Source organism: Anoplolepis gracilipes, chromosome 17 (assembly GCF_047496725.1).
Source record: "Anoplolepis gracilipes chromosome 17, ASM4749672v1, whole genome shotgun sequence".
Lineage (NCBI taxonomy): Eukaryota > Metazoa > Arthropoda > Insecta > Hymenoptera > Formicidae > Anoplolepis > Anoplolepis gracilipes.
The window spans coordinates 2,909,975-2,923,504 of NC_132986.1; the positions used below are offsets into that span (position 1 = coordinate 2,909,975).

At 43.4% G+C, this 13,530-nt stretch overlaps 1 protein-coding gene across 10 annotated transcripts in view; it reads right to left on the reverse strand.

The window, feature by feature from the left end:
- Nucleotides 1-53: 53 nt before the first annotated feature.
- The window catches only part of Sv (paired box protein shaven), a 151,841-nt gene continuing 138,364 nt past the window's right edge, over nt 54-13,530 (reverse strand). For 2 of the 10 annotated variants that reach the window (XM_072909143.1, XM_072909144.1), the window contains exons 8-13: nt 8,724-8,809; nt 8,009-8,321; nt 6,577-6,675; nt 5,656-5,886; nt 4,866-4,961; nt 57-3,844 (exon numbers count right to left, since the gene is read on the reverse strand). In XM_072909143.1, the coding sequence (XP_072765244.1) occupies nt 3,609-3,844; nt 4,866-4,961; nt 5,656-5,886; nt 6,577-6,675; nt 8,009-8,321; nt 8,724-8,809 (1,061 nt within the window). In that variant the 3' untranslated portion in view covers nt 57-3,608. Of the gene's footprint in view, nt 3,845-4,854; nt 4,962-5,655; nt 5,887-6,576; nt 6,676-8,008; nt 8,322-8,723; nt 8,810-13,530 lie in introns of all 10 variants that reach the window. The other 8 variants (XM_072909151.1, XM_072909150.1, XM_072909145.1 and 5 more) reach the window with 7 other exon arrangements.

Here is a 13,530-nt window from a genome sequence, read left to right on the forward strand (position 1 = left end):
ATCTTGGACTACATGTCCTTCACAATGTCTAATGGAAAAAAGATAAAGTTATAGGTAATTATGAACGTAGAAATAAGGTTTATATAAACGTTATATTTATTTAAAATACATAATATGTGACAAAGAGGGAAATTAAAGTTAGAGAGAGAGAGAGAGAGAGAGAGAGAGAGAGTTAAAACGTAGAGACCACGTTCATATAAACCTCATATTTATTTAAAAAGGATGTACAGAGTTTTGTTTGCAAGTATCAACAGCGAGACTCGGCAAGAGCGGCGCACGGAACAAGAATATCACACGGGAGACAAAACGATGAAATAAAATGATAAGACAATTGTATGTTTGTTTTTAAAATGGGCGACCGCGGCATCTTCGAAATCTCACAGAAATTCGCGAATCTACAATTCGCGGACAAATTCATGTATTTCGCCCATCGCTCAAATGCCGCGCACAGTCATTTATCTCTGCATTTTCCACATTCAATTTTTCAATATTATAATCGTGCATTATCGACTGCTTTTTCTCCTATGGAGGCTAGAAAACGTTTACTGCAATATTGCTCTCTCGACAGGTTCTTTGGCAAAACTTATTACACATAGGTCATCATTATAATTAATAAATAATAAAGGCATTAAATAATTAATATAATAAAAATGTGTGTGATGATGGTATAATAATAATATAATAATAATATAATATAATAATAATAATAATCGTGATAAAATAATGAAAATAGTGAAAATAGCAAATAGAATAAGAATTAATATATATATAATCAGCGTCATTACGATAATAGCAATAAAGTAACAATGTATAAGTACGCAATAATCGATCACGGGATAATCGTACCGAGCATCGGACGCAATAATCCAGCCGATGATTGACCATTCAAGATGCAAATGTATATCTCGTGTACGCACGCGATTAATATCACTTTTCTAAAAATTTGTGTCTTCCGTTCAACGATACTGAGCTAAAAAAAACAAAAAAAAAATTGTGTCACTGAGATTTACAAAGAGCGCGAAAGAAGGAAACGATAGCAATCTCTCGCATTTTTTCTGCATCTGCATTTTTACCTTTCCACACGGCTTTGTATCACGCTGTTGTGAGTGTAAGTAATATCGCAATCTACCGTTTGATTAGCAATTTAATGATTTCATTCGCAATCGCTAATTATCTTGATCAAAATATAAATTGCTAAAGAGCGTAACGCAAAAAAAGACGATATGGAGACGAAACGTTTGATCCTCGCGAATACGGTCTAATTATCGAGCGAAAGGCGATCGACACGGACGGAACATTGGGCGAGAGGTTGGGGAAATTTGGCCAATTGGCTGGGAACGATAATTTTGATTTCACGAGCGCGCTTTGGATCGACGCTAACGAGTTGAAAGGATGTCTTTTACATCGACATGTTTAACATTATAAGACGATACTCGCCTTTGAATTTACTTCAAACATATTGCAATATTTTGTTCACTAGCGCACCTTTTTTCCAGTATATTTGTGTGTGTGTGTGTGTGTGTGTGTGTGTGTGTGTGTGTGTGTGTGTGTGTGTGTGTGTGTGTGTGTGTGTGTGTGTGTGTGTGTGTGTGTGTGTGTATATGTGTGTATGTGTGTGTGCGCGCGCGTGTGACTAGAAATTGTCGGATTAAGTATCGCCAAGCAATTTCTGTGATATACAACATTATATACGGCGTACTGGCTGAATTAATTTGAGACGTATGAAATAAATTGGTAGCGCGTGCCGCTGCCGAGGCGTCAATGATTAGCGCGATTATTAAATCGGGGAACTGCTCTCTCGCGCGAGCGTAATTTCTCATTAAAAATCACCGACGCCCGGCCGCTAATTGCGCCTTCGTGATAATCTTCTCCAAGGCGCGTTCCGCCCGATGGCGAGCGGGAAGCAGCACGACTTCCGCTGCAAAGCGGAAGCGCGTCGAACGGAACGGGGGAACGAGCGTGATCGCCGGGCCGTCGAGGAAATGTCCATGCGCCGACTTGCGCTAATTATCACGAATACGAATGCTCTCCATACAATAGCGCTCGATATCCTGCTGCGATTCGCGTACTTATCTTGATAAATTTTTTTTTTTTTTTTTTTAAATCGACCATTTGAACGATAATCGATGAGTCGGGTGAAAGAATGTCACCTTTTAATTTTTAAATTGTTTAAACTACATCTCTTTTATTTCAATTTTTCTCCGTTATTCTCCGTTATTTCCTTTCTTTCTTTTTTTTTTTTTTTTTTTTTTTTTTTCATTAAACTTTACGTCGATCCTATACACGCCGCTCGCGACGCGTGATATATTCCGTGCGGAAAGGCCGCTTAGAACCGACACACTTTTTGCCGCATTGCTCTTTCGTTCGACTATCCGCGTTACGTGTATCAATGCCTGTGCGTGCTGCGTGCGTGAGTGGTACGCGTGACATGTGTACGTGCAATGTGTTTGTGAATTTACTCGCGCATGTGCGTGCGTGCGTGCGTGTGTGTGTGCGCGTATGTGTGTGTGTGTGTGTGTGTGTGTGCGTGCGTGTGTGTGTATGTGTATGTGTACATGGTCTTTGGTTTCTACAAAAAATATATATAATATCCTTAACAGTAGTGATCGTTACGTCGACTCCTGATTTAAAAATCTCAAACTTATCGAGTTATACTCTACGATACTCTTAAGGGATGAGGAGGGTTTGTCGTGCCTACGGGAGAGAATAAACGTGCCATCAGGGCGCTTGACTTTTTTGTTTACACAGATCATATATATATATAATATATATATATATTTTTTGTATTCTTATTTATATATGTTCAATTTATATATATTTACATGGTCGGCGACTACGTTTGCTGAGACGCAAGCGCGCGCTCGCGTGGACCATCGCGCAAAAATTTACCGCTAACTGAGGATCATTAAATTAAACTACCTATCACCGACGTGCTCTGTCCAGAGAGCCGCGGCGATGTCTACGACGCGATCGGCTCTCGAGCGCTCGAGATCCACTCGCGTCGCCGCCAAATTGTCGGCAATTTATGAGTTACGAGTCGATTAATCGATCGACGACTGTTTCTTCGGATCGCGATGGAAATAAATAAAACGCAATGACTGACATTTATAGCGGCGGGAAATAGCGGTGACGCGAGGGAACTCTGTACGTCAATGTCAACATGATCGACGTAGCTCGCATCAAGTTCGCTTTATCTGGTATCACATCGCGCGTTTATATTATAAATCAAAATTAGAATTCTCTTAAATTCTCTCCGATCCGATCCACGTTTAACGCGATGAGATTCAGGGAATTTCTACACTCGTCACTCGTACACTCTCTTCAACGTCTCTAATCCAAAAGCGTCACTTTGCCAGGTTCCCATCAACGTCCCAATCTTCCTCAATCGCGCTTCTTTTTCGATCTTCCTCCGTTGCTGTCCATCTATCGGTTAATAGATTCCTATCATGCGAATCAAATCAACTTTTCCCGACGCGGTTAAATCAGAGATCATTGCTTAATTTCGACGTAGTGTCTCTTCGTGATATGGCGCCCGCTGCCTCCCCGCTGATCGTCGGGAGGACGTTCGACCAGAGGCCGTTCCCCCCGGTATTCGCGCGGTTCGACCATCAAGCGAGATAGAGGTCCGTCGGCGTGACGGAGGTGTGGTCCGGCTTGGTGCACGCGCTTCCGGTCGGCGAGGCTGCGCTGGCCCCGCTGCTGGCTCTCGTCGCCGCCAGGGGCGAACGGCTGGCCACGTCGGCGCTGCTCTCAGGGCCACCGCCGGTGCAACCGCCGCCCCCGCCGCCCCCCTGCTGCGATGTATGGGTGGACGTGTCTCCGTTGCAGTAGTAGTACGTGGAATCTGAAACGAGATTGGGCCATTTCACAGTCGCGATTTTCGAGTCGCGCTTGGAATCTGCGGGTCTCTCTGTCTGTGTCAACAGTCTATATTCCTGCTCAACATATCGCGCCACGATAACGTCATAATAATATCGAATTCTTGCCGTTCCCTTTTTAGTTAATTCTAAAGAAGGGGTTTGCAATTAAGGTGGTACTCGAAACGTTGCCCTTGTTTACGTTGCGCGTAAATCTAAATTTCTCTCGACTCATGCGCAATTTACAGTTGCATATTCAAGTGTTTTCCTCGCAACGACGTTTTCCCGCGCGGAATTAAAATGAAATAAATTGCTTTCCGTGGTGCACACCTATCTAATTTTCGCGTTTAATTATAGAGCACCTCACGTAACGCTCGCGTGGAATATCGGGAACGAGGAGGAATAAGTTGAGCGTGCGCGCCGACAGGGGAAGGGGAGCGAGAGCGCTGCGATATCGCCAACGGATCTGCGTTACGTGTTACGGATTAGTTATGTATCGCGTGTCCGATATATATAGGAGAGAGAAAAGAGTGCTTTATTATTCTATTCGTTTCTCTCTGCACGCGCGCCTTCTCTATATTTACGTATGCTCGCGGAGGAAGAGGGTATATCTTTACGTAGTTACGCGCAATCTTGTGCATTACGAAGGATTGAATCGGAAACCGTATTAGAACGCACCAAACTAGTAGCTCGTGTTGTTTATCTGATGAGCAATCGAATTGATTAATCCGCGTGTTAATGAGAAAGTTCTATTTACATTATTCGCGCGGGATTGGATCCGTGAAGTTTTTGCGTTCTTGGAATATTTTACATACGCGTAATAATAATTTCTGCGGGATACGACACTGCGACTTTCACGCGTTTGCAACAGGATTCGCGAACGGTCGCGAATTTTTTACCTCCTTCGCACGGCGCTGGTTCGGAAGAAAAGAAAATTACAGCTGCCGTGTTCTCGTATATTCGATTCATCCCTAATCTAATCGGTACTAATACTCACTGTTTACTTACTGAGCAACCCGCTTGTCGCTGCCCCATATCCATAGCCACTGTACGGTGCACTCGAGTACTGGGAATACGCAGCGCTGTACGCGTAATCGCCACCACCTGAACAAAAGTCGATAATAAGCTGATTAGCGCGAGTTGACAGATAGCGTGTCGACAGACGTGTTTCAAACGGTTCTCCAATAGTGTCGACGCGTTATGTTAATGTCTCAATTAATTTCTCAACCTGATCTTGTGGCTACGCTCGCGCGCGAAAGTGGCGTCAGTAATAAGTATATAATTTAGACTCTTCCGCAACTTGACTTTACGGTAATTAAAAAACACAAGGCACTTGTAACAGTGCTTATTACTATTCCTCGAGATAATCGATCTTGCTACAATTAACATTAAGCAACGTAGTAACAACAACTATCTTTGAAAAAAAGAAATGTTGAAGATAAAGCAAAGGACTAATTAAATTTTATTCCGCAAAGAATAGTGTTTGACAAACAAGAGAAGAATATATATTATTTTTTATTATTATATACACACACACACACACATCTATTAAGGATAAATGTGTATCCTCCATTGGTACGCGATTGTCTCTCTGACGAACAGAATCCGTCATTGGCCCTTCCGGGCAAACGTGCCATTGCTGGACCGCCTCGAACTGGTAAATCAGTGCCCTTCTCGGAAAGAGCTCTGACTTACCCTCCGAACGTACCGCCGAGTCCGGTTCAACCCCCGGAGGGTATACGAGCGCGCTTGTCCTTGACAGACGGTTAAGCAAGCGATTGTGTCTGATTGTACTCACCGGTGGCGTAGTGTCCGAAACTTGGAAGCATCGTCGAGTACGGCGGTATCGCAGAGGCTACTTGGGGCTGAGAAACTGGCGGCTGCAAGACCGTCAGTCCGGGATCCCCTCCGGGGGTGTTGGGGGCCGCGGGGGTGGCGTTTGTCTCGTTCTGCAACGAAATCGGGGGACTTTGCTCGCCCCCTCCGGCCCCCACCCCGACATACGATACTGCGACGGTACTGCTCTCTGCTATGGCCATGCACAACACAACACGACATTCGAATCAAGCACTAGCTAACGATCAGCGCCTTACGTCTAAAGCTTAATTAAACTGTTTCGGTGATAGGATCACATCAGGAAAAAATTCTGGGATCTGGGATTTTGAATGCCTCGAAATATATATTTCTATTGATGTTTTTTCTATTTACTTTTAATTCTTTTCACTTTTTCCTGACTGTATCAACGTATATATGATATTTAAATCAATATCAATTTTAGTCTTAAAAAAGAAAAAAAAAAAAAAAAAAAAAAATCTATTACGTAGGCAAAAATTAAATATGCATTATTTTCCTTAGATTTGAATGTAAAAATGAAATGTAATGAGATAAGAAAATAAATAATCAAATGTTGTTATCACTGAAATTTAAGACCGTAATCTCATATGTGTGTTTTTGATTCGTCCGACATAAGACATACGCAAGTGGATAATGGGAGGATTTTTACAAAGAGAGCGGGAAATCTCGCGGTTAACAATCGACGTTGGTATATATGTAAAACACACTTGAGACATATATATATATATATATATATATATATATATATATTAATTAGACACGCGCATATCTGAGAGAGGCTCAATAAAAAATCTTATGCTCAGCGAAACAGGTGTACGTGACTCGGCGCGAGACTGTAAGAGAACTAAAGAGGTGGCGAACTCACCGGTGGTGTGGTAAGGAGACATGTTAGCCCCGTCCAATGTTTGGTTCAATTTTAGTTCTTGCATCGTCAGTGGCGCGAGCGGCGTCAAAGTACCACCTGCTATTAAGGGATCCCCATTTTTCCGTTATTGCGGTTCTCGTATCGTCGACGGACGATCAAGGCGGAACGTTAAAAGGTCGGTCGCGAAAAAAGCGCGTACGTTCTCGAAGATTTTCTTGCAAGAATTATTATAAAGGATAGCGCGAGAGGAAATATCTATACATACAACGCAAATTTGCTGTTCCCTTCGCGTTCATGTATACGACATTCAAACGGTATCGAAAAGAGTCAAAGTACTTTTGCGTACAATCACTTTACCTCGCGATACTACTACATATTAACGGCGGGAGCAGGCAAGTTGTGCGATCGCGACTTGGACCGTTTACGTCGTCCTTCAAAAATCTTTCGATCCGGGACGAAGATCCTCGATTGAATTTCATGAGATGAAGCCGCCGTTACACGCCTCGCTTCGTCCATTCCGAAAGGCAACGATCGGGAGAATTCGCGGCGTGGCGCGACGCGACGCGGCGTGACCGAGTTGCTCGCAACACGTGCTCCATCGGAGAAAGTTCCATTCGTGTGTGTTGTGTACCGGTTACTTTTCAATAGCTCGTACCGTCCCTATATACGTTCCGCCGTTGATCGATCGCCTTTAAACGGCGCAAGAAAAGTAGAGAGCGAGATAAAGAGTGGAAGAATAAGAGAGAGAGAGAGAGAGAGAGAGAGAGAGAGAGAGAGAGAGAGAGAGAGAGAGAGAGAGAGAGAGAGAGAGAGAGAGAGAGAGAGAAAGAGTGAATATATTTGTACGTATATATAGGAAGATAGGCGAGAAAGGTTAAAGAAAGATCCACGTATAAGAAACCCCGGCGATATGATTTTGATAAGAAGAGAAGTACAAGCGTAAAATAAAAAGAAAGAGAGAAAAGACGTCTGGTGAGAGAAGTGAGAGCGCTATTCCCTAAAGCTGGAAACGCCGAACCACCGTGTGGAGCCTCCCGCCACCTCTTCTGTCGCTGCTCGGCACAGCTCATGCATTATTAAAGCCATGTATTTAGCCGATATGGGTATGCAAAGCAAGACGTAAGCCGCAATAATAAGCGTACAGGGAGGAGACGAGATGAGGGAGGGAAAGAAAGAAAAAGAAAGAGAGAAAAGTCGGTTGGGAGCGAAGAGAAGGAGGAAACGAAAGGAAGGTGGTGGACTCGATATATGACATTACGTACAAGAGGTTGTGGTGCGCACACACTGTCTAGGATTTCTGTGCGAGGGGAGGAACGGTAGAGAAAGAGAGATAGATATAGATAGATAGAAAGAGAGAAAGAGGCCAGGCCACGCTGACAGGGTTGGGGGTTGTCGGAGGGTGTCGGAGGGTGAAAAGAGAGGGAACGCTCACCTATGGTGCCCCCTATGGGCGGAGTGTAGAGATGGGGCGTTTGCGCTTGCGTCATCGTGCTGATGGTGCCCAGGGAGTCGTACAGCTCGGCGGAGGTGGCAATAGCGTTCCCGGGGAATCCGCTGTGTTCGTAGTAACTGCCGCCACCTCCGCCACCTCCACCGCCGCCGCCGCCGCCGTTTCCGCCACCACCTCCGCCGCCGCCGCCGCCGCCACCGCCGCCGCCGCCGTTTCCACTACCGTTTGTGCCGTTGCCGCCGAGTTCGCTCAGGAGCTTGTGCTCGTCCTTGATGCTCCATTTACTCGACCACAGCTGCAACATAGACCGGCGGAACCTAAAGTCGAAGTTCGCGAGTTTGGAGGGACATCCGAGAACAAGCGCCAAGATTGACTTGGATGTTGTAGCTCGGTTTGAGCTTCACTCGGTCCCGCGATTACCGCAACCGGTCGAGAGTTATGCCGAGATTCTATGGAACTTCCCCGCTCGCTTTTGATTGATTAGGGCGTTTTAATTGAAGTATGCTATACACTTGGATTTCACCTACGCCCGAGATTACGAACTGATTTAATTCCAATTATCTGTATAAGTGATTAAGTAGATATACCTGTATAGATAGTTCAGTGCTATACGCCACTGAATCAACTTGGAAATAAGAAATTAATTATTAAAGCGTATATATCGCTGCTTAAAAGAAATTTTATCGGCTTTACTCACGTTTGAATATAGCTGATCGCCGTTGTAGTTACTTCTTTGCCTCTTCAAATCGTTCTCCGCATGGTCGTTCAGGTCACGATTATCGTCTGTAATCATTCCAAGAGTTGCATTAAAAAAAAAAAAAAAAACAATTCATATTCTTTTTTAATTTGAATTTTCCTATTTTCATTCAATGACAGAAGCAATCGTGATTTCGATATTCAAACTCGGGGTGTGCTGTCAGTATCTCGAATTTGATAATTTCGAAACGAACGAGGAAAAATGAATCGAACGGTGCGATCGCACGTAGCGATTCACACAGGCGCGCGCGCGCCTCTCGTATTAACCCACGAATCAAGACACAAATTAAACGTGGCTGGCCGAAACTAAATTGAATCTGTCGAGTGGACGTGGCTCGCGCATAGACGGCGTATGGCATTGATAGATAGAGAAACAATTTCGATTCTATTATATGTCTTTATTATCTCTCGGCCGTCCCGGCGGTTTAATATAGAGACAAGCACATGGGACGAGTGGTGTGTCGTTATTCCGGTGCCGAGGGGGGCGGACGGGCATCGCGAACCCTTGCCGGGGATGGAGATCGAGAACGGAACCGACCGATGAGAGCTACAGGGATGGACGGTAGAGGAAGGAGGAAGGGGTCGAGGAGAGAGAATGACAGTACGGACGTAACGTCGCTTTGGCGGTGGGGGTAGATGGTCCAACGTTCTAGGGTATCTCGAATAATTAAATGACCATCCGAGGGTGGGACGAACGCGGGGGATGGGAAGGGGGATGGGAAGGGGGAGGGGCGCCTAGCATAGGGCTCGTTAAACCTCCCTGTCAAGTTGTGATTGTCCGGCCGGCCGAGAGAGCGACGGTCGACGACCATTCGAGCGGCAGGGTTTGTTCCTGGACCGCTATAAAACCCTCGTTTCAAACACGGCGCACACCGGCGGCGGTCTCCCTGAATTTCTCTCCTCCCAGTCCCGCTCGAATTTTACGATTCGATCGGCCGAGTTAATCGCGGCCGTGCCGCGCCGCGGTGTACAAACGCGTATCGCGTTGCGGCACAATTTTACTAAAGTTGAGGGCACTTCCTGCAAATTTCGCTATTTCTGGCTTTATACGCCAGCATTTCGGCTGATAAAATTGTTAATCAACCATTGGTTTTATTGCGCTTTAAGGCTCATCATTTTTACTTTTCATTATCGACACACGAAAAATATTGTAAAAAAATTACAAAAAAATCATTTTTTTTGTTAGATTTTTGTATAAACTATCAATAACTAAACATGAATACTTAATGAGAGAACAAAAAAATTGTGAAAGTCATAATTTTTCCTAATACTTAAGGGGATCCAAAAGCTATTCTATATTATCGAATAGATCAAAATTTAACCTAACATGACAATATATTTGCTTAATATAAAAGTTTTGCAATTTATACACACAAAATAAAATAGGTTTCTACTAGGAATTGCATGAAGGAATATTTGTGAACTTTTAGAAATGACGTCTAACGTGAGTTTGTGTTTCAATCTCGCACCCTCACAGATGCACGAGAGTAATTTTTTACAGATTTTGAAAATTTTTTTTACTAGGCTTCTAAAGTCATTTCCAAAAATTTACTAATATTCTGTTATGTCATTCTAAACGCGGACGCTATATCTCTTGCACGAACATACCGTAGAACTTTTTATATTAAATAAATATTGTTACAAAATGACGTAACACAACGTCATTTTTTAATTTTTTATCATCTTTATATGAAATTATTAGCCTCCGCGTGTTGTTTTGATAAGTACTTTAATTGTGGAGTAGGATTTATCAATCCTTGTAGCCAAAAACGAGATTTTCAAAATCTGTAATTCACGTTCTGTCGGTAATTTTGAATCCTCTTAAATCTTATATTTTGATATATTTTGAAATTTATACGAGTTTTCCTTTTTTTTTTGGCTTGGTACATTATAACGCCGAAATGATATGAATCGCTTGAAGAGATGTACTTTTATACGAATCGAAATTTCGAACTTTGGAAAGTCAAAATTCTAGTTGGTACTCGACAGATTTGACAGCGAATGAATTATGTCGCGCGGAAGGAAGGTCAGCGCGTTCCCCTTAAAAAGAGCAGTAAATCGAATAATTCGATTGATGGTCCGAAAGGGCAAAGTACGAACGCTTGCGCAAACTTTCTCTTTCTCTCTTATTCGCGTTATTCGAAAGCAATTGAGTCAATGTTAAGCAATACAATACACGGGTAATAATGGACTCTAGGGCGAATCTGGCTCCGCGGTGTGTCCCCTAACGTCCAGGGGATGTATAGGGTGGGACACGCCGGGCTCTGGGATTCTGCATGGGGCCAGAAGTGCGCAGATGTAACGCGACAACAAACAGCCCCGATAGATTGCAACGCTTCCCTCGAGAGGCCGTTCGTAAATTCGTAATAAGCTCCGGGAACTTTGGGCACGGGTATGTGTCTTGGCTCGTTCGTCCAAGATATAAATAATCGGTTGCCGCGCCGGGACCGATTTTTCTCCACCGACGAATTTCAAATTGCGGAAACATCCGCACAAAATTTCTTCAACGTGTATACCTTTAGTGTTTGTATGATTAAAAGTAATCGATTCTAGCAATTACATGGGAAACATTCTTAATCTTAAGTCACGTCCGATTTAAAGTTCCTTTAAAAAGGATTCAAAAAAGCGCGCGAAAAAAGTTAATAATGTGATGATTTTATTCTTATTTATTTATGAAAAACAAGTCTGCAATATCTATATCTGAAATATATATACAATATATTATTTAAATAATTTTATATTATTAAAATTAAATATTATTAAAATTGCACTCAAACTTATTAATAAATTATTAATTCAGTAAAAACTGTCCGCATAAATGCATGACGCTCTCATAGGGATACGAAATACGAGCTGTTTATTAATTCAAGAATTATAGATATAGATTATATAATATATTGCTTGAAAAATTGCAAAATTATAAACATGCGATACTTTCTGTCAGCATAAAAAGTTAATTTGTATGTACGCTTTTATTTTCTTCTTAAATATTACGTTTCAAATTTGCGCAAAAGTTTGCCCGTTACGTGTGGCAAATTGAGTAATCAGAAATCATCATCGCAATATCGTAATTCTTATTGAAGGAATCTTTTAGTGCGATTCAGCCGCTGTAAAATAGTCTGACAATCGCCGGAGAGTCGAAGGAGGATCGAACGCGCTCTGTAACACAGTTTTTTTCTCGAGTGCCTCTCAAAGAGCCGGCCGAAGAACGTTTCATTAAATTTGAGCACTTGCGGTCGATTTTTACGTTCTGACGCAGCAAAGGCAGCGGAGGAACGCTCGTTGAAATTCCAGACAGTTAGGCAGTACATGCGTACAACACGTTACGTGCACGCCGATGGTCTCCCCGGGGGACAGGGAGGCTAATGTGTCGCCGGGGCCCGAGATAGAAGCCGCCTGTGGTCTGTGAAGTTTATAATCTAATACGTACAGAGCTCTACCCTCTCTCGGCGCGAGAGCGCGCGCTCGCAAAACATTGAGTGCTTTCGCCGCGGACGCGACCGCTTTTGCGGCCGGGTATATCGCCGCTCTCATAATCCGATTATATTGAATTACCCGTGTACCCATCGGCATACATACACGCGCGCACACATTCTACCAGCCGCTCGAATCGATATACTGGAATCTCGCGGCGAAACGCGCGCTCGCGGAATTTTGATCGAGCTTACGCGTGGTTTTTGCCGTGGAATAGAATTATGCCTGTTTCGCGGAATCACGGCGAATCGTATTAACCTAATAGTCTCCGGTGACACAGGTAGAGAGATGGAGAGTTCTAGTGCTTTTTCGAATATCATGAACGCTGGATCTTGCGCTCCTTTTTCCTCTAAATTATTTCGCACCTCACAAACTTCAAAATCGAGACGCGAGATCGACGTTGAAAATTCTCCGTTCCTCTCTCTCTTTCTCTCGTGAAGCTAAAACGCCGTAGTCGGTCACGTGTACGAGGCACGTGTCAAGAATATTTCGGGCCGCGTTATTCACGCAATGACAGCAGAATGAATCGTAACACGTGCTCGGTGACGTTTGACTGATAACCTTGCTGCGTTATGCGGCTAATCTTGGTTCGCTCGCTTGGGGCGCAACGAGTGCCTCCAAGTGGCTTGATCGTCCGCAAACGAGGCGCGTACGACTAGAAAATATCCCGGCTCGAAACATTTGTCCCGATAGACAAATGCTCGTCGTGCATATAATGCTCGTCATGCTCTATTTGCATCGTCTATTTCCAATCGTCACTTGAATTATTATCGTTCAATGTTATTGTAAGAAGTTGTTTGTACTTGTTATAAACGAGTCATAATGAATCACTTGTAACGGGATTCGCGTTTTGCCATTAAGCCGTAAACGAGTTCTACCTTTGCGTGTCTCTGATTTTAGTAGACATTACAATTGAGTGGAATATTATTCACGAACCTTTGTTCCGCGACTAAATAACCCAGCGAACATTTGGAATGCTTGAGAACAAGACAATAAGCTCGCACAAATTGATGCTGGAGGTTCTCGCGACGTCAACGTAATATTAACGTCTGAGTCTTTCCGAAATTATTCAACTTCTCCATTGTCTGAGCCCCTGACGTGTAAACTGACTTAACTCGCGTCGATTTACTGGACCGTGACGACGATATAAATGCTATCGCATTTCTTACTTAAAACTTGCGTGTCGCGCAATTATCGCTAATTTTCATACGCGATAAGTTATTGCAACGTCTCACCAAACCAGAAGACTGAAAGATACCGTGTCGTATTATTTT